The sequence below is a fragment of the Argiope bruennichi genome, chromosome 7 (genome assembly GCF_947563725.1).
Source record: "Argiope bruennichi chromosome 7, qqArgBrue1.1, whole genome shotgun sequence".
In the NCBI taxonomy this organism is placed as follows: Eukaryota; Metazoa; Arthropoda; class Arachnida; order Araneae; family Araneidae; genus Argiope; species Argiope bruennichi.
In genome coordinates, this window is record NC_079157.1 from 126,175,720 (window position 1) to 126,198,273 (window position 22,554).

The window sequence follows — 22,554 nt, forward strand, 5'->3', positions numbered from 1 at the left end:
AATTACAAAACGGAGATATATAAAATTCGGTCTTATATTGAACATCTATGATGTGGACGCCTATCAGATTGTGTGCCAAATCCAACAACGTCCAGAAGCACGCAAACGTGATCATTCAAAAATGCAGTGCCTCAAATGGATCAAATTTGGTATGCAATTTTGTGACTGCCATTGTGGGACTGTATCAGATTTTGGTTTTAATTATTTTCAAAGAAATGCGTCCAAAATACTAATTCATCTGTATTAGAGAGTATGCGAGAAAGTTTTGAGACCGTTGGCTCCATTTTATCTTAAAACTGATTTATCTCACGTTATGCAGCGAACTGATCTCTTGCATTTCGCATCCCGAATGGGAAACAGAATGTGTGAAAACAGGTGTCAATCGGCGATTCTTAATAACAGTCGTATCTTATCACATTTCCTCTACAGAAAAGACGTCCTAAAAAAATTGTAGTCAGCGACGTCGGATGGCAAGTAGGCACCCTCTTTTCTATTTCTTTTGTCCTGCAATTTGTTATATGCTTCGAAATATTTTTTGATGCGACCCAGTGTTTCTTTTTTTAATATGACAGATATTAAACGAATTAGAATAAATAGTCCTCTTTACTACTCTTTCTTTGCAATATAACACGACTTTCATCAAGGCCGCCGATTTCGTAACTCCCATTTTCTCTACAAAATAAAACTTTCTTATTTCAAATTTCCGACATAACGGAATTAATTAATTAGATAATGATCAAATTTTCTTCGTCTGTTGATGTCAGATTGAAACTCGTCAATTTGTATATTGCATTATTTTAGCTGTGAAACTTGATTATTACTTTATTTAACTGCACCGACATGATTTGAATTTACTACATTTTTCAGATAGAGAAAAGGGGTTTACAATTTTATCATTCATTTTCAATGAAATTATTTCACTTACTTTTTTAATGTATGCTATTACATTCATTCTTAACAGAAAAGTGCTATCCAAACTAGTTATTAAAAACTTTTTTTCAAATTGGTAACATTTAAGCAAATTTAATTTCATTGTTCTCTTAATTATAACTATAAATGAATGCTTTTTAATAATTTTAAACAAACTTTATATAATTCGATATAAATGAGTGTAGGAATTTAATTCTTCACTTTACTATTACTAAAAATAATTAATTAAAAAAACGAATAAGTTCTTTCAACGTGTGAAATTATAGTTAGAAATGTTTTTAATGATTCATTATGAAATTATTTTATAAACATTGAATTCATTTGTATTTCGGCAATAATTCTAGCACGAGTCCCATCTGGATATTTCTGGCAAAAGCAACCTTAATGATTTCATTTTTTCAGAATCCATGTGTTTGCTTTGCCATCAACTACAAAATTTTCAAAATTTCGAGAAATATTTATTTTCTTCTCTCAGCGTTTTGACAGTAAAACATTGTAATGAGTACAATTGTATCCACTGATGATGATAATAATAATAATAATAAACGTCAAAGAAAATTTCCTCAGATGTTTAAACGTTCATTAAATCTTCTGTTAGTTGATTTTACAGGATCTTATCACTTAAGAGAAATAGAAAAATATATCGGTGTTCATTTTTATCTCTAATTGACACACTATTTCTCATTTTTTGAAAATGAAAAATAATTTACAATTCATTTAAAATTGTTTTTTTGTCAAGATTTCGTTTTAAAAAGAGTATCTATGACATTTCTCTGAGAATGGTAAAATTAATTTTTGGCTGTCACAAAATTGATTTTATTAACGCGTTTACTTACTTTCTAAGGAAGGCAGGGATATAACAATGTCAATAGGCCATACATTCTTAGTATTTTTCTGCTCTCTCAATCCATCTAACGATTAAAATCATTCAAAAAGTTTCCTTCAATCATTTATTAGATGGTCCAAATTTTCTTATGATCAACGATTTCGAAACTTTATTTCTTCTTGTAACTCTTGAAATTTTTTACTTTCTCATGAACAGAGTGTAAAGAAAGTATTGCAATTCAAAACCTTATTTCTTCTTGTAACTCTTGAAATTTTTTACTTTCTCATGAACAGAGTGTAAAGAAAGTATCGCAATCATCAAAAAATTCGAACTTGAGATTTTGAGGAAAATCCAAATTTCAAATTTCCCCGAATTCAGAAAATACATTTTTGACGCATCTTCCACTTCTTCTGTGACAAAGATAACTAAAAATACGCTTTGGACTAGACAGATGAAATTCGGTATTACACCCAGTCCTAAGAAATTTCCAGCAAATTTCATTCAGAAGAAGTCCGGCTTTTCGAATGCAAGTGAACACGATAACTGCAAAACGAACACAACTAGATAGATAAAATCATGTGCACAGATTTAACATTTATAGTGCAGACACCAATCACGTTTTAAGCCGAATCACACACTAGATGGACGGTCTGTCGGTCAGTACTTACCGAAGCATGTAAAAGCGTCAGTTCAAAAATGGAACGATAATTTGACATGTGATTTTGTGACTACAAGTATAGTTCTGTCACAAATCTTGGTTTCAAGAGGCTGAGGAAAAATGCGTTTGAAACACAAATTCAATTTTTGGAATCTCTTGCTCGGTATTAATCGCCGAAAAACTCTGCAAGAATTGAACGAAAAAATCCATAAAAAGCTATAAATCAACGCCATATTTCAATATTTTGAACCAACTGTTGTTAGCTGTTCTATGAAAATGTCAGCAAAGCTTTCTCTGGGATAAAGCAATGAATGAAGAATACTTCGAAACTCCGCTGTTATTTCCAATTTTGTCATATTCTGGTGGGAGAAAGATTTGAAGTGGAAAAGAAAATAAGGAATCACGTCAATTAGATTTTGCATGGGACTAAGTATTACCATATTTTTTATGCATGTGTTGCATACACAAGCATAGTTGCTTAAGAAAAGCAACTGACAAATTGGGTCATAAAACAAAATAAAAGTGGAAAAGCAATTAGTTAGGCTTTCACAACGATTCAGAAACCAAGCCACGTTATAAAAGTGAATCTGGAAGTGACAATGATTGCAAAGTTTCATGCAGTTCTGATGCAGTGATTTTGATGATGGCTTGATTATACCATTGTCTATTTTGAATAAACAAAACCAAACTGATTCGCGCTTTTAAAGATACACGCAACTTGTATAAACAACAGATTTTCAAATCGTACCTTTTGTGTATTAAAATTCTTTCTATACTTTCACTCTTCTTTTCTCTTTACTTAGTATATGTTTTTCTATGCCCTTAAGAAAATAAACACTCAATTTACTATCCTTCGCTGCTGAATATAAAAAATTCGTTTCAAACATTTTCGGTACATGCAGAGAAATATATATAAGAACATAATTTGTGAAATACAATAACAATACTTCACTTACTTTTATTTTGAGGAATTTCTCATGAAAAATAGACATCTTACAATATATTTTTAATATTTATTTCTAATTTTTTTACGTGTTTAACTAGAATTTTGTTTGTAAAGATAAAATTCTGTCAATGAGATCTTCTCGTAATTCCTGATGAACTAAAGTTTTTAATTCTTCTAAATTTGTATACTTTTTATACAAGACGCCATTTTAATAGTTTCAAATGTTGATTAGTGTTTAATCTATTAATTTAATCGAATGTGGTTCCATGCCAGAAGCATCAACCGATATACAACTTGGAAATAAATGGAGTTCAAATGTATTGTAATATTTAAAATAATGAATTATAAGTTAAAAACTAAGATGTAAAAATATTTGAAAAATATTTTATTCTTTTTAGTACTCTATTAAAAGTATACTTTTAAGAAATGCTGATGTTAAATTATTTCGAATATTTTCATATTTTCCAATCATGCAGCGAAGAATCCTGCTTTTTTCTTTCCTCCTCGGTGAGTAACTTCTGCTTTGTCTTCTGGTTAACAAAAACACATCGAATACATTTTCTTTTTCACCCTCCAGGTGCTTATTCGCGATTTTCGCGGGTTGGCAATGAGTCCATTTTCTATTTCATCCCGCGTTTTTTGCAGTTTAGTGTGTTCATTTTTATGATTACAGATTTTTATTATATCATATTATTATTGTGCAACATATAGTATCAGTTCGCTTTGTTTAAGCAAACTGATTTTATGCAAACGTCGCATCTAAATACTTTCTAAAAATTGCGCAGTCAGAAGGTTAATGAATGGACCAGACACGCAGGCTTCGCATAGCTATTAATTCCATTACTAACTTCAAATTGATTGCCTAGCTTGATAACTGATAACGTAAACTTGCTCTTGCTTCAAAAGATAAGATTTTTGTCAATTATTCCCTCTTTTGTATTGCCTCTAAATATAAAATTTAAAAAAAAGAGTTCATAATATTTCAGTTTATTTCTTACAAAAACCATAAATCTCAATACAAGCACAAAGAAAGTAACAAGACATGTCTGAGGGATAATTTATAAATCATTGTAGATTTGAAATCAGTTTTGTCAATAAAGAAATTTTGAAGTTGAAAACCAGTCGAAATGTATGACGATAAGAACAACAAAAATAAGGTACAGTACACTCTCGAGTATCCGGCGTAATGTAGCGAGAGGCCAGGCCGGATAACAAAAACGCCGGATAGGCCGAAGTGCTATGAACTCGTTTCTTTGCCCACCGATACGAGAAAAAATTTTTATTAAAAACTCTCACTGTTATAATCCATATTTTCTCACTTCGTATTGGGTACTATGCTCTCCATTTATCTCAAGGCAAGTAGAATGTGAACGTGGCCTCGGCCCGATGAATCATAGAATCATTTGCCGGAAACATGTCGAGTTAAAATGGAAGGATCTGTACTGGTAGTTTTCGATAATGATGAAACAATGATTAATGAGAAAAATGCTGCGGTTTCCCTGTCACAACTTGTATTTTGCACATGACACAGAGGATCTGCCAATGCAACGCCTAGCATTCCCTATTTCATTACGATAAAAGAAAACTAGGCCGGATACTCGGGAGATGGCTGAGAATGCAACATGCTCGTATCAAAATCAATTTGAAGAAATTCATTTGAAAACGTTAGCTGCGATAGTTTAACTACGATTTCGAGATCTCAAAAGTCTTAAACAATTTTTCAAACGAAGCACGCTGACATTTGCATTGTTATTCTGAAACATACGCACCATTCATGAAACATTTGTTAATGAATGTCGGGTCATTTCTAGCAAGGATGAACAGTTCATCTTATTCTGAACACTCTTGCACGAACAGAGATTCAAATAATGAAGGATGCCTTTTGTTTTCTGCGTAGATGAACATTTGAAGGGTAAATAACGCCAAACGTAAATATAACGCCAAAAAAAAAATGTAAATATTTTTTACAGAGGCATTGAATTATAAACATTTTACTTTATATATACAAAAGAATAATTCATTAAAAACCACATTTATACAGCTGTAAAACCTTATTAGACATTTAGTGGTGTATTTAGATGGAATATTTAGGGTGATAAAAACTTGCCACACTTTTTTGGGAACAACTTGTATTGGTCAAGAATGATATTTGCCAAGTTCTATTTTGACTATTAAGTTTACTTCTTTGCTATTCCTACTCCTTATTCCAACGACTAAGGCCTCCCTTTTTCTGACCTTCCTGCCTTTCATTTTTACTTCTTTGACATTTCTACCTCTATGCAAATTTTCGAAAATAATCTGGTGTGATGCGATTTCAAAAAAATCAAAATCCATTTACAAAAAAAAAAAGCTGTAATATTAAATAACTGTATTCATTCGTTAATATACGATTTAAAGCTCTGTTAGCAGTCATTATATGCAACCACTTTAAAATTCCATTATCTGTGAATATTTTTAATTTCAACCGTCATTCTGAAATTTCAAATGACCCAATCATATACCGACTGCGTATTAAACATTTGTGTATTTATTCTAATACACAGAATAATAAATAATAAAAATATCTGATGGCGTTTCTTGCAATAAAGAATGCATTTACTAGAAAGAACTTTAAACTTCTCTTTCAGTTATTTGTGTAAGATGCAAACATCACAGAATCGTCGTGTACGATTACATTAAGCACCAGGGGAGATTTTAGTGAGTTAGGATGAAAGTCCCACAGATGTTGTCCCGGGTTCCCTGACAGTGACATTTATTCATTATTTGTTAAAAATGTGAATAAGATGGCAACTGACCGACTAAAGCAGTATTTATTAATAAGAGTGAAATCTAAATAAAATCGCAAAATATATTCTTTTGTATGCACTCCGTTACAATTACTTTAAGAATTTTTTTTTTATCTTGCTTATGAATGACAGTACAATTTTTATAAATAACATCCCAAAACAATTTTGGATGCATTTTGTTACGATTGCCTTAACAAACGTTTAACCTTGCTTTATGCATGACATTAAAATTTCGAATATCTTTAGAGGAGAATTTAAGAAGAATCTATAACTCCTTTTTTATTTATCATCTATTGTCTTTGATTTATTTTAAAATCTTGACAAATGTCCGTATTTTTTTTCTAATAACACATTCAACATAATTTAATTGCTAACAAATTGACTCTTCATGGCTGATCCTATGAGGGCCACTCTATTTTAAAAAAATTTCTCATTAAAAAACGCATAGATGAAATTGTGTACCTTGACAATAAAATATTTCACAGCTGAACATTTTTACCTACCTTTATTTTCCTCACTAGGGGAGGGGACAAATACATCCCACTGTCCCTCAAGGGATTTCAGTCTTTTCCGAAGCACTTCCGTGACTACTGCTGCCGCTTGTTACCTCTTATTTACACCTGAAGTGTGAAACCCGTTTCTTGGCTCATTGTCTTCAAATATCATGAAAGTGTGTGCAATCGTGATAGTAACGGAACAATTTTCCCACAATCAACTTTCAAATATTGCATTCTCTTGTAAAGGAGTTCCTTCCTTTGAAAGCTACAGAAGAAGCTGCGTTCCTTCGATTCCATACTCCAGGTTTACTTCGTTGCCATTAAATGTGTTTGTAATTATTGAGTTCTGATAAACAGACCAGATTCAAAAGCTCATTAGTAGAGATTTTGTTCAGCTGAAAGTATCACTTTGAAATAGCTTCCCCCTCCCCCCCTGCGCACAAGTACTTGTAAATTATCTATTACAAGGAAAACCACTGCAGACATTCTCTGGAATGCTTTCAGCAATTCACATATACCTACATACAGAATGTTATGTCTTGAGACAGACGGAGAAAGTTTTCAAAAGCAGCAGGAAATGGCAAACTGAAAGGTTTAGGTTAGGTTTACAGGTTAGTTATATTAACGTCCCGTTTTAAAGCAACACTAAGGCTTTTTTGGGACGGACCTCGTCATTTTGAACTGCGGTCAAATGACGAGACCAACATCTGAGCTGGCACCCCTATCGAAGCTTCCACGCCACACCTGCGGAAGGACGTTTGGCCCCGACAGATTTAAAGTGCACCAGACCCGCTTACAAAACGGTTCTTCGGTGGAATCGGGTTTGGAACCTGAAACTCTCCAGTTCCAAACCGAGATTTACCACCAGGCCACTGTGACCTAACAAACTGAAAAGAAACGTTCGGATATTTCGGAAAAACGAAGTATATTTTGTTGAGAAAGGAAAGAATGAAAAACTAACCATGTAATTTGACAAACACAGGAAAGTTATAAAAAAAAACCAGATATCTTGTCTTTACCAGTTCCATTTGGTTAATGACAAGTTCGTGACAATTTTTTTTACAAAAAAATCTGCACTTTAGAAGAGTTAATTTTCGTGAAATACATTTATTATATTGCGTTATTATTTATTAGTTTCATTGTACATCTCATAATTTTATATAATAATTAATGTCAATTTATAAAACATCCATTAACATTTTCATGATTAAATTTATCTAAATTAATATTAATGTTAAATGAAAATTAAAAACAAGTTGATCCACAAATTGCCTTGCTACCTTCTACTTCCTGATTAGCCTTTGAGGATGGGGGGACGCAAATTTATCTCTCTTGTTGCGATTTCGATAATTTATAAGGAAATTGCATTTTTGATGAAAGAAGTAGTTTTGAACATATTCATTGAATCTTAAAGATTTCTTTTGCAGCATATATTTATTTATAAAGAAATTTTGTTTCACCACAAAGAAAAAGATTCTTATGAATTTAAAATTAATTTTAAGACATTCTAACTCATTTTAAATGATACTGATTTTTTTAAACACAAGACACGTTCAAATATCTGTTAAAATAATATTTATGATGAAAAAAATAATAGTAAGTTTATTACAAAATTATTATAAAAGGGTAAGTTTTTAACTTTCTCATAAGGTTAAACAAACAACAGGTCCTTTGAGAAGGTTACCATATAACTATAAATTTTTATCATAAGAAACTAAAAAATTATAAATTCTTGTCCAATGCTTCATAATTATGTCTCGACGCTTCAAGGTTTGTGTATTTATTGAAATATAGTAACCGTAATTAAAATTAAAACTAAATGTTGGATAAAATAAGTTGAAAACACTAAAAAAGGTTGCTAAATACTATATAAAAATAAAATAAAATTTGATGTTTTAATTTTTTGGCGTATTTCATTTAAATTTAAAGCTACTGCATCAACTGATATAATTGGAGAAAAAATAAAACCTGTGTTTAGAAACACGTGTTTGTTAAGGACAAACGTATTTTTAAACGTAACACGTATTAAAAATTTCTTAACTATTCAACATCTAAATGAAGGGTGATTTGTGCAAGAATTAATATATTTGTGGGTATTAATATAATTTATACACACAGCATAGAATAATTCGAAAATTGAAAATAAAATATTAAGTTTGTCTCTCATTCATTGAATCTTAATATAGTGATAAGCTGAGGTATTGAATTATAATATAGTAATAAGCTTATAGTAATCTAAGCTGATGCGCTGACAAAATTATACAGGATTATCCGATGGATTCTACTAGAATTCTACTTGTCGGCTGCTATTCCAGTTTTTAACTATAAGTGAAAAATTTTCAGCTACAGATAGTAATTGTTTTTCGATCGAACACATAAAACTTTTTATATATGTCATATATATTCCAATAAATTTTTTAAAAAATATATTTTAATCCTCTGACTGCATGATTTTTTGAAATCACTATTTAGATGCGATGTTTGCATATAAGTTCAAATATTTTTCAAACTAATCGAATTGTTACTGTATGTAATAAAAATTCTGCAATCTTAGAAGATAAACACACTAAACCACGAAAAACACAAGATACGACAGAAAGTTGACTTAGTGCCAACCCGCGGAAATCACAGGGTAAGCAGTTGGTTATATTAAGGTTATATATATCACAGGGTAAGCAGTTGGTTATCCCATTTGAAGCAACACTAGGGCTATTTTGGGACGGACCTCGTCATTTTAAACCATGGTCAGATGACGAGGACAACACCTGAGCTGGCACCCCCTTCTCCACACCACACCACACCAGCGGGAGGACTTTTGGTCATGACTGATTTTAACATGCAACAGACCCCCATACACAACAGTTCTTCGGTGGAATCGGGTCACGAACCTGAAACCCTCCGGTTCCGAAGCCGAGACCTTACCACCAGGCCACCGCGGCCCGGTAAGCAGTTGGAGGTTTAAGAGATTAGAGACAGATTAAGAGATTCGTTCCTGATTCGTACTCGTAAAACGAAACATTTGTTAAGGGATACAATTTTTCTCGTAGGATTACTGCAAAACAAGATAATGCATTCCATTCCTACATACACTCAAATTAATGTATAGTAATGTAATTTATTATTTACAACACACGGAAGTTGTGGGAAAACATTTCTATTTGCCTGTTTTTGATAAAAGCAAATGGGACGCAAGAATATAGGTAAATATATCTGTAGCGCCGCACCTTAGTAGAGTGAGTTGGTGCCCTATTAGGATGATGCTTCTTCTTATACAGTTTAATTTAGTTATGCTAACGTCCTGTTTTCTAGCAACACTAGGGCTACTTCGGGACGGACCTGGTCATTTTGAACCTCCGTCAGATGACGAGGACGACACCTGAGCTGGCATTTCCTCTAAAAGCTTCCACACAAATGCAAAACGTTTAGTCCCGACTGATTTAACGTACACCAGACCCGATTACACGAGGGTTCTTCGGAGGAATCAGGTCTCGAACTGAAACCCTCTGGTTCCGAAGAAAAGAACTTACTACCAGGCCACCGTGGCGTCCTTCTTATCATACAATACAACAATTTCCCATGCTTTCAGCTATTCCTTTCATTCACTGGTAGATGGATTTTATACTGAAGCAATTGTATCCTCCTCTACAACTCCTTGCTATGACACAGAATGCATTTCCTAACTATGCTGGTATTTTTTTTGTGATTGTATGTTTTTGAAATACTTCTTTATATCGAATGTGAAATTATATCGTTTACCAAAGTGTTGGGCAAAGTGTTTTTTAAAAACTCTATTTTGCAGGTCCGCTTTGAATTGAAAAAAAAAAAAAACACCACATCAATTAACAAACATTAAACAAAGATTAAATGTAGACAAGTTTCTGAATATGATATCATGTTGTCACCTCGTCACTGGTTTTTCGAAACATCGTTCCTTAAGGGAGTCCTTTTTTCACACTTTCTCTTGCACGTTATGCGAATCATTCGTTATGGGATGTGATAGTTAACCGAGGTTTCATTGTAATTGGGGATTTGCAATATTGGAACAAAATTTCAATACCGGTATTTTTACCGGTATTTTTTAGATCTTAATACCGGTATTAGAAATTTTAGAAAAGGAAAGAAAACACAAGTGTTCTTAATTTTATTTGAGAGTGTAAATATCACAAAAAATAATTTGTAACTTATAAATTATAAATTATAACAATATATAAAGAATCACAAAAAAAGTAGAGGGACATCTTATTTATTTAAATCACAAAAAAGGTGTAAATATCACTATTCAGTCTGTGGTACTAATACAAATTTCTGAAATGTGATCTTAAAAAACATAATGCATCAATTGTCCTGTCATTAATCCTGAAAAGTAATTTTGTGCAAAAATGACCAGCTGTCGAAGACGCTCTTTCGGCATCTACGTTAGTTGGTGGTACTATTAGCAATGCGCAATATACTTTCTCCAAGTATTTACCTCTAAATCCCTCATCTTCAAATAAATCGATTTCTCGTCGGATGGTTTTGGATATAGCTGGTTTCTGTATTGTATTTTGGTTCGTTGAATTTTTTTTTATTTATCGCTAATTCTAATTGTTGTTCAAGAGACAATTCCTTTTGACTAACAACATCAGTGTCATCATAATCTTTGATAATTGAACCGAATTCTTATGAATGTGAATATGTTTAGGGGTAAAAAAATTTATTAAAATTGACTATAAACTTAATCAGATTTGAAATGGTTATTTTCTTTTCTCCTTTTTCATTTTCATTTTTAAAATCATTATAATTATGTAAATACCATAAGACATTTTCTATTTCGATATGCCTTTCTTCTGTGCGATTTTTCAATGTAATATATAATTCTTCAGATAGTGATGTGTGCTGTTCTTTCAGTGACTGCAACCAGAAATTTATTGATGCAGTAACTGTTAATAAATTAGAATCTCTCCGACATAATGCCTCAATAGTAAGTTATATTGGAAGTAGAGCTCATATAGTAGCTCTGGATATTAAGTCGAATTCACTATCTGAAAAATTAATTTACAGGTTTAAGTCGATTATTGATTTTTGGATTGGATTTCTCGGTTTCAAAAATCGTTCCATCATTAGGAGTAAACTGTTTCAACGTGTTTTAGAATCTAATATTAGCATATATTCTGTTTTATTTTCAGTTAGTATACATTTTAGAAATATGTCATTTTTTATAGGGTAACGTTTAAATATCTTAACAATTTTTCGAACTTTATAAATTATTGAAAGCATTTCTTGATGGGTTAATATCCTCATTAGCAATATCTTCTTCAACAATTACATTGTCATTATATTCATTGGCAATATCACTCTCACTCACTTCAAAACTGGAATCCGAAGTTTCTATATCCAGAGCATTTGGATTCTTCTGTTCTTTATATTTTTCGTATAATACATCTATTACTTCTAATTGAATTCCATGTGCATAACACAATTGCTGATTTGCACCAATCAACTTTCCAACTTTTTTCATAACTGTTGCTCCATCAGTCGTTATGGATATAATATCTTATTTCAGGGATAATCCATGTTTCTCTAATTTAGATTTAAGCAATTCATTAAGCCCTTCATTAGCTAATTAATTTCGCCCGTTAGGGAGACATCAAAACAAAAACTTATACTATTTTGCTATGTTGGCGATCCCTGAACATATAGTGGAGACTATTTTTAAAATTTCGCGTAAATACCGAAAAAACGGTATTTAAACCTGTGAATACCGGCATTACAAAATTGTACAAATGGCTCAAAATACCGGTATTCGGTATCCCGGTATTTTTGTAATAAGGATTACTTTGTTGAAAAAAAAAATGAGAAAAAAAACTCTGTGTTAAAGATGCAATACAATTATTTACATTTCGACCAAAAATATTACTAAGATTCGTTTATTGAAAAAGCGGAAAGCTAATTAAACTAAACACTTAAATGTGAAATATCATAATTTTTTTAGAAGAATAAAATTCATGATGCATAATAAAATCCATCCAACAATCCATATAAGAATAAAATCCATCTCATTTCATTGAATTATGTTCTTGTAAAAGTTTAAGGAACATCGATGAATAATACAGTTTTCTTCGTCATCGCAAACCGATGCATTATGGAGTGGATGGATAAGTTAAATCTCATTTCATGTCAGCATTTTGGTTTCATGTTAAGAATTTAAAGTATTTATAGCTTGTGCGAATGTCTTTGGATTACACAAGAACTTTTATTATATATATATATATATATATATATATAATTTGTAATGATTTTAAAATATTTTTTTGATAAGATCTTATACTCTTAACAATTTTGATTGCATTTTTTTTTTTTGAAATCACCATTTAAGATGTAACGTTTGCAAACAAGTTCGAATATTTTTAAAACGAAGCGAACTGTTATTAATTGGCATCTGATAATAGCAAGATATAATTAAAATCCATAATGTTAAAAGAGATAAATGTATTAGCCCGTGAAAATCGTGCAATGCAGTAGAAAATAGACTGATTCTCAACCGCAAAAATTGTAAGAAATTTGTGAAATAAAATTTATCCCAATTATTTTGATCAATATTAACTTACTACTGAATTTTTTCATACGTTTAAGGAGTAAAGGACAAGCAACTCGTGTCCCTCAGTCTGACAAAAGATTGAAGGACAATCAACAGTCAGATTCTTCTACTAGACTACTGTACAAGACACAAATAGGGTTATCTGCGTCATAACTACTTTTAGAAATTAAAAGGCACCCAGTAAAACTTCTAAACTACGTACGATAAAACAAAATACAAATACCATAAAGTAAATATCAAATTGTGAAAAAAAAGGCGATATAACACCAGCAATCAGACTAAAAACAAACTCTGATAGAATAAGGTGAAATTTAAGTTTTTAATAAAAAAAACAAATTCTTCTAAGAAAAGTAAACAAGTTTGGGTGAAGTCTCTTGCCTAGTAAATTCATTAATTTAAAAACATTTTTCTTAAAAAATGCAAATGCATTTTTTAAGAAAGCATTTTGTTAAAATATGTTTCAACAGTATCAGCCCCTTTGCATAAAGTGCACATTGTGCAAGTCTCTAAATAGTAGGTGTTTACGGGCATGGCATGTACGCCCGGTTTAGTGAGTTCATTTCACATCAGCGTTATGAATCGGTGAAATATGCCCAACAAGACAACAGAAGGCGTGATGCTGTGGAGTTTGTTACTTACTTGCGTGCTGTTGACTTGCAATAACATACAAGGATCCGTTTTTCTGTTGCCTGACGATCGTCAGAGATGATTCAAGCGGATGCAAACCAAACGGGAAGCAGCATCTACTTTCTCACTGACTCGGGAACCAGCAAAATACTACAATAAATACCTTTTCTAAAGCGAATGGAAATTACGTATAATTATCTAAAAGAATAGGATGATAATTAAAAGCAATATGATTCAGAGGCAGCAAACATTTTTCGACTATCACCATTCCTGTGTTCTGAAAAATTGAAATTTTCACTCTGACCGTGTTAAGAGATTAAAAATGTGTCCCATATGTATAATTTGCATAAAAATGTATAATTTACTTAAAGCACTATTTCAAAATAATATTACGGCATGTAAATAGAATGTTTAGAGGATATTATAGAATGTATAGAGGATATTATAGCTTATGACACTTGTCATAGACAAGTCCATTGACGAAGTCGGCGATTTTAAACCGAGTTTTAGCGTCTCTTGTTTCATTAGCGCCATCTAGGGCCAAGAGTACGACTCAGCTATTTATGCGTCACAGCCTTTTTCACGGGTCGAACTTCATTCATACATTTCATTCGCGCATCCACAGAGGATAATTCCGACTTAAATCAGGGAATGATCACTTCTGATCCAGTACCCGCAGTAGTATTGCCTCGATTTGGAAGATTTGGCGACTACAACAGATTACTTTGTGCACCAGGGTTTGAGCTTACAACCCAAAGGATGCAAATTCAACGCCCTACCAACCAGGTTATCCCGGCCCTTGATGACTTATAGATTATAGTATTTAATTTATAATTAATTATAAATATCATATACACCAGTTAACAATCTTTTTTTTTCACTTGTACTACCAGGTGATGCAGTTAGTATGATTTCAGGATCTAATGAAATTAAGTAGCAAGTTATAAAAATATTAATATGGTGCATTGTCATCCTGAACTCAAAAAAGTACAAAATTTGAAAGTCTAAGGCAGCAGGAAGTACTGAAAACTCAAGTTAAAAACTTCCATCCATACAAATCTGAAAGAAATCAAGTTGATTAAATGTTTTTAAAAAGATTTTCAATTGAAAAAAGGTCGCTTAGTACTAAAATTGTGAAAATGCTTAGAGCTTAAAATTAGGTTCAAATTAGTAGGCTTTAAACAACCCTGAGTGGAAAGGAAAAAATTCCTTAGTGAATTGTGCATTGTCCGATATTTTATATCAGGTTCATATAAAATATTCAGATATAACTTTGTCTTTTATAAATAGATAAAATTATATTAAAGTTCAAGAATAAATTTAAAAAAAATAAATTGAATTTAAAATTAGATTAAGTTTAAAAACTCAAGTTATATTTGAGTTTAATACCTAATATCAGTTATAGAACCATGTGCAATTCACTGAGGATTTTTTTCCTTTCCACTCAGAGTCGTTTAAACCTAATTTTAAGCTTATCTATTTTTTAATGGAAATGGAAACGTCAAAGCCTGGTTGAAACTTTCCATCTATAGCCTACTTAAGTCCTGGATGCCAAGCACTTGATACTTGAACGCTCCAAATTCACTGCCGAAAGACGTGCACTCATGAATTTCTACTCGAGAACCTTTCCTTTCTACCCGAGACCTCTTCCTTTCTCAGTTTTTGCTCAGAGCCAAATCCTCCTTTACATTACATGTATTAACAGTATTTTTTCCAGTATTTCTGTGTGTTTACTTACATACATAATTTTATGTTTTTATGTATTTGTATTTTGAATATCTTATCTTGATTATGTTTCCAAACCTTCTTCCATCGAATAGTCTAAATTACAGAATGCTATTGTTTGAATGTGAAAATTTTTTTCGTTCTTTGTATTTGTGAATATTCTTGTTCCTCCCTGGTTTGATTTGGATTTGTGCCTCTATCTTTTGCATTTGAAACTTCCTTCCACTGTCGATTGAGTATTTACTTTACTCTTATGTTAAACTTGTTGGCACACAAGGAGTTTATATTTCCAGTCTAAAAAAAAGTACTAAAATGCGAAAATTTTACGCTTTTGTTTTCTTATTTAAGATAAAAAAAATTTTCAATGCCTGGAAATAAGTCTTTTTAGATAAAATTTCGCTTTTCTCCATTAGATGTGAAGAATTTTATTGAGTAGGCTCACCAGCAACTTCCTTTCCAGACAAAAAATCCACAGAATAATTAAACTTATCAGTGAAAATAGAGATCTTCTCTTGCTCTCAACATTAAGTGCCATACTCACAAAGACTAATGAGTAAAACGCATCACAGTTTCTCCACATACATTTGCATTCATAAATTTCAATCAATCAGAGTTTTCTTTGCTACCATGAACCAAATTATTTTCCTTTTGATTTTTAAAACTGCATCTTCATCTACTATATCATGATAACAAGTGAACATAGAATTCTTGTGTTTTTTGATACATTTTTCTGCATATTATTATTCCATATAATTTGTCTTTAATTTTTCAATCTTCGTACATTGTTTCATTTTATTATCATTTCTTATATGTTTGTAAATTCTACATAGTTATTTTTGTTTTTTCTATTATAAATATTTTGGTATTTAATAAAATTCCCTTAGCATGTCCATCAAACCGTTTAGTGACCAGAATGGTTACGGATAAAAGGGTATGAGACTGCGCTCTGTACTATATATCGTAACAAAATGCGTCGGAAATACATTATGAAAACCTATATTATAATTGACAACAGCAAAGACATGACAACCTTAAAAAATCCTTTGAGTGCGTTGATTCCATATGCTTAATTTCTCTTGCAGGTGGGGCTTTTGCAGTCAACTCAGCCAATCAATACGTCGACAATGTATTGCAGTCATCTCTCGAACAGGAACTTCTGTCGGCAAACTTGCTTCCAGCTCGTTTGCCTGGGTTCACGAAAGTTTTGAGCAACACCAAGTATCGTAATGGTGTCACAAAAGTCGATTTCACATTCAGCAGCGTCATAGGGCTGCATCGAATTAAAAGGAAAGGGGACTGTTCGGGGCCTAAGAGTTACAAGGGAGAGATCAGCATCAACTGCACCCTTATTTTGTTCCCTCTGCAATCAGTTCACAGAACGGTCATTAAGAACTCTACCTACACCAGTGTTGGGAAAGTAGAAGCAGCTGCCACCGAAGTACTTGTTGATCTGCAAATTGTTGGAAGGCCCCAGAATTATCTTGGTATCTTAAAGAAATTCGACGTGGGTAGTTTGGACATAATTACACCCATTTTTTCTAACATACCCACTCACATAATAAACCACCTACTAGATCTACAGAAGACTTATCAAAGGCATACGTTAGATAATCTGTACAGTATCCTTTACCAAAAATATGCTGATGCTGTCGGTCGAGCATTTTCTAAAATGCCTATGCCGCGATAATCAATAAATAGAAAACACTTGAAAGCAGTCAGTGTTCGCCACATTTGTCTTTTCATTTGTCCATTATAATTATTTGATTTTCCTACATCTTTTCTATCGTGTTCGTCATTGAAATGTAAAGGGAAAAGTTTGATACTCACGTAATTAAAAAAATATTCAAGCACTTCATATTTCTGTTTTTCTTAAAAGAAAATCCACTGTAATAATCATTTAGTGTCTTTACTTGTTGCATAATCACACGGAAGGTTATACACTGGAGTTTAGCCCAGGGTACTCTAAGACATCGGAAATAACATTTATGACAAGAATAAAGTAAGTGTAAACTCCCTTGTGAGTAGTCCTCATAAAACATGAGAATCAAAACTCATACCCACAGAATTAAAATCTTTATGACAAAGAAAGATTTTTAAAATATCTTTTTGTTGAACCATCTGAAAGAATTCCCGAAAGGAGCCATTACAACAAAAAGAACATCAGAAGTTCGTCTTGACACTTCTGCTACATCGGATTCAGTCTTCCATTACACATTCATTCCTCGGTATGGTGGGCAGTCATTTTGATTTATACTTTATGCACGTATCATTATTTTTCATATTTAAAATAAAATTTCGTGGTCTCATCTGATCGGATCGACTTCATCGTTTTCTGAATGAGATTTTCTCCAAAATGAAAGGGCACAGAAGTTTTCTTCTTTGAACACATTTCATTCTCTGAGAATTCGTAAACGAACACTACTGAGCTTATAAGGTTTTTACGGGACTCTCTATACACAGTAGTGGAGTGGTTTTAAGTGGGTAAGCAATCTACAAAATACAATGCAAATTCGCTTCAGGAGGATCATTTATTCCCAAATCTTACAAGTAAAGCAGAGACAATTTTTTCTGTCGGAATCCATTAAAATAGGATAATGCGTTCCATTCCGAAAATAAATGCATAAATTTATAGAGATGTAACTTATTATTTACTAGCCACATTTGGCGACCAACCGGTTCGCCAGTATTATCGCTCACTACCATTTTCAATTAAATATTTTAAGTAACTGGTCTCTTAATAGATTCTCAAACAAAACATTTTTAATCTTCAAATTTTGATAGTCATACCAAACTTATACTGTTGTTTAGATCGTTTCGTTCAATTTACTATATATATTTTGCTAATTTGTTGTAATTTCCGGTAAAACTTCAACTTTAATTTTAAGTGGAAATGATGAAATTTCAATTAATATAAAGATATTTTTAATAAAACCAAGCGTTTTATTTTATTTATCATTTTATTGTTATTTATTTATTATTATTATTATTTATTATTATTATTTATTATTATTATTTATTTATTTATTTATTTATTATTATTATTATTGAATATGAGTATTGCTAACAGAATCGCTCGGTATTTAAGTCTTATGTGAACTACAAAATATTTTTCATAATTTATGTAATATCTCAAAGAATAATTCACCAAAAATTTCTCAGATTCAGCATATAATTCAGTTTTTAGTTTTGCTTTCAAAAGGATTGAAATGAAATCAATAATAATATTTTGTTCCGGCCTATAAATATATTTCAAAAATTATGAAGTCTAAATTTTATGCAGTAAGGTATCATATTCTGAGAAATATTCTGGACACACCAAATTTTAAATAAATGAATGAATGTTTCTATTTTCCACGATCAACTAAGACTTATTTATGAAGTTTTGAATGTTAAAAATTTAGAAAAACTCAACATTTTCATAATCTTAGGCAAATTAATCTTGAGAAACCTGCGCGCTGATTGGCGTATTTTCTTTGAAACGATCGATGGAAAATCTAAAATTATCCTTTTTTTATTGAATAGTGATATTGAAATTTTCATAAATCAGTCAATTTAAGTGATTGATTTAGTCGATTGGAAATTAACTCTTTTTATTTAAAATATTAGTGTTTCAAGAACATTTTGTTAATCGTGATTTCCACTGCAGAAGCTTTATGTAAAATCAAAAATTCGTTACTTATTAGAGCATTTATTGAATCAAATTACATAAAATATAATCATTTACCATTTAGACCATTTTAGCAGATATGTGTCTTACTAAAGGTTTACAAATTAGCTGTGTGGCCCTGATTTGAATGGATATCCTGTTAATATTAAACAAAACTTGCCTTAAAATAAAACTGATTTATTGGATTAATAATATAGAGAGTGTAAAAGATCATAAAATAATTTTTCTTCAATTTATTTTTTAGAAAAAATAATATTTTATATTTGTTTCATTTCCTACAGACACGTGCCGAAAATTATATTTTTGCAGATTTCATTTCCAAAAAGATTTAATTTATTTTTAATTGGAGCTTTAATCAATGTGATGGCAACACTTTGTAAAAAGCTTTTTTCCCATGAATGCAAAACGTGCTCGTGCAGCTTAAATTTTATTTTTATTTTGTACGAAAAAAATTGTTGAAAAATATAGTTAAAATATTTATTTAAAAATTCATTAAAAATAGAATTTAATTTTAAGGTTAAAACATTGGTATCATTTAAAAGATAAATTTTTGATCTTTAACTTCATGTAAAAATCTTTTTTGTGTGGTAATATTTTCGGAAGTTATAACAGAAACACGCCAAAATTTCGCTTAATTTTTAAATAAATAAAATTCTAATTAAAAATTCGAAAAAATAACCCCCAGGTGCACATTCCCGGCCTCCAAGGTATACACGTACCAAATTTGGTAGCTGTAGGTTGAATGGTCTGGCCTGTAGAGCGCCAACACACACACACATTGAGCTTTATTATAAGTATAGATAATGTGTGTGTGAACTTTTATTTACAATAAAGTAGCCTAAAGACATTTGTCTTTGGTTACCCTTCAAAATTTAAATGATGACAAATAAGACACAGTATTATCGTTAGACGAATGTGTGGTGCGCACTGCTAATGCCTTATTAGAATGCTATCATCCTTTCCCATGCTTTTAGCATCTGTCTTATTTCACTGGCAGTTTTTTGAATCTTTGATTTCCACCCATTCTCCTCCGCCATTTTTTGCTGTGACATAGAATGCAACTTCATGAAGTTTTTGGTAGATCTGGCTGTGACATTAAATCTCTTCCGCAGTTTTCTGCTATGCCACAGAATGCCATTTCATCAGGGTTTTGGTAGACCTGGCTGTGTCATTTTTGCCAGTTTATCGATGACGTTGTTAACAACCTCTAACTCTATAATCTTGGAGGGAAATACAATTTCGTCGATAAGACTCTACGGGCACTTGCGTGAACCCCTCGGAGACAGGGTGCATATACAAGGCATTCTTTTCAAATAAGCTTTCAACACAAACTTATTCAGTGGGTCTCTGCGCCACTCCTACTGCGAAACATTGCTCGTTAAGCGAGTCACTTCTTTGCATTTTATTTTGCGCGTTATAAGGATCATTCACTACCGGAGATGGTCAGCGAGGTTTCACTGCAGCTGAATGGCAGCTATGGAGCTTCATGTGAGACCAAATCAGAAATCAATGTTTAAACACGCAACCTCAAGTGATGAGAGACATGCATGAAAAGAAGGCTTCATCGTATTTTCCACAGATGAAAAAACAAGGTTGTGGGTGAAATATCTGCAGCAGTTAGAAGGTACTTTTTTAGTGGTTTTAGTTTTAGTTAGAGGAGGGTCGGGAAAGTTTTTTTTATATTTAAAACCAAGGAAGTTATCGAAAAAGCATTTCTTGTTATCACTTTCTTGATTCATATTAAATTCTATGAACTTTAAGCATGGACCTCGAATGAAATGAAAAGTGTTTTCTCTTGCTGTTTCTGAGAAATTTAGAGATATCTGTCCTGTAAAAATTTGTAAATATACACTTAAGATCAAGCAGTAAAAATTGTGAATATAGGTTATTCTAAAAATCACTCAATAGAAATAGTGTGTGTGTGTGTGTCTTCTGAAGAAGCATAATTAATCTTTTTGCTGCAGTTGCTATTGGGAAGCAATATTATTCACAGAAAAAAGTCTTTCTCCAAATCCAATAGTATTTCCTTCCCTTTTTCTCTCTATCCATATGATGATTACTTATGGTTTCATCAAGTTTCATTCATATTTTTTCTACAAACATCAGAATCCATACTACGAAGAAATATGTGCGAAAAAACATCGAAAACAACACTAAATATTAAATAAAAAAATTCTACGCGTCATTTTAAAATTTAGCCCTCAAGAAAACGAAGTAGGTCTCCACGTGGTGCACCCTGGTTAACACTAAATCTGCTACGGTTTTGCCTCCTTTCTTGTGTCTCATATTGGAAGGTTTGAGATCTAATGACGTCTTAGCCAATCTTCTGAGCATTTGCAATAAATAAATAAATGGGTGCATTGAGTCATCATTATGATTATTTTTGTGTCAAATTCCGTGGCTATTAGTGCGATGCATTAGACATCACCGACGCGCAAACATTTCATTTTACAAATGTAGATTGGAGTAAATCCTTCATACAGAATCAAAACACATGCTCTGACAAATGTATTTCAAAAATGAAATCTCTTCTCTCCTCATATTAACATTTCTGGGAGGAGACTTGAGCATCAATAAGCCGTGAAAAAAATTAAATAAAATTCTTCATTAAAAAATATTTTCCTGGATTTTACTTTTACAATCGTAGATCATTCTAACTGTTTTAACAGTCATTGCGTCATTTAATTGATGAGAAAGTGCATATTTTAATTAATTAATAACATATATATGAGTAAAAGACTTGGGAGCCAAATTTCAAATTTGGTTACTAAAAATTTAGTGACAAAAATTACCACATTTTTACATTTCTAGCGAATTTCGGGCAAAAAAGTTGCTCGACGTTCCACAATATTGTATGTTCAGTATTGATGAAAAAGTAATTTGAATTCACAAGCACTATCAATTTTTTTTATAAAAAAGATTCTAAGGAAGATTTAAATAAAATTTTATTTGATTGAAAATTAATTACTAATTTAATTCTACTCAACTGGAGATTCCGACGAATTCATAAAAATCTTCCGTTCGAATGTTTTGACAAGTACAGTACTTTCTCCACACTTCATGTGCGATAAAATAAAAGCCTTCGAAATTCAATAATTCTACGTGAAATTTCATATCAAACAGAAATACTGATACCAAACAGATTTTTTTTTTCAAACTATGGTCATATAGCTACAGAATTTTTTCAAAGCAATTCATTTGCACGATGGACATAGCTGCAACAGAAAGAACTACCTAAAGACTTCCCTCCTAAACCATATTTAATGGGCGCATAGAAATAAAACCCTTTCATATTAAACATAAATTATAAATAAA

At 31.7% G+C, this 22,554-nt stretch overlaps 1 protein-coding gene across 1 annotated transcript; it reads left to right on the plus strand.

The window, feature by feature from the left end:
- The first annotated feature begins 411 nt into the window (after positions 1 to 411).
- On the plus strand, positions 412 to 17,294 carry LOC129976515 (uncharacterized). The gene is made up of 2 exons (XM_056090122.1): positions 412 to 474; positions 16,655 to 17,294. The coding sequence occupies exons 1-2, from the start codon at positions 468 to 470 to the stop codon at positions 17,257 to 17,259; spliced, it is 612 nt and encodes a 203-aa protein (XP_055946097.1). The 5' UTR covers positions 412 to 467; the 3' UTR covers positions 17,260 to 17,294.
- Positions 17,295 to 22,554: the final 5,260 nt, after the last annotated feature.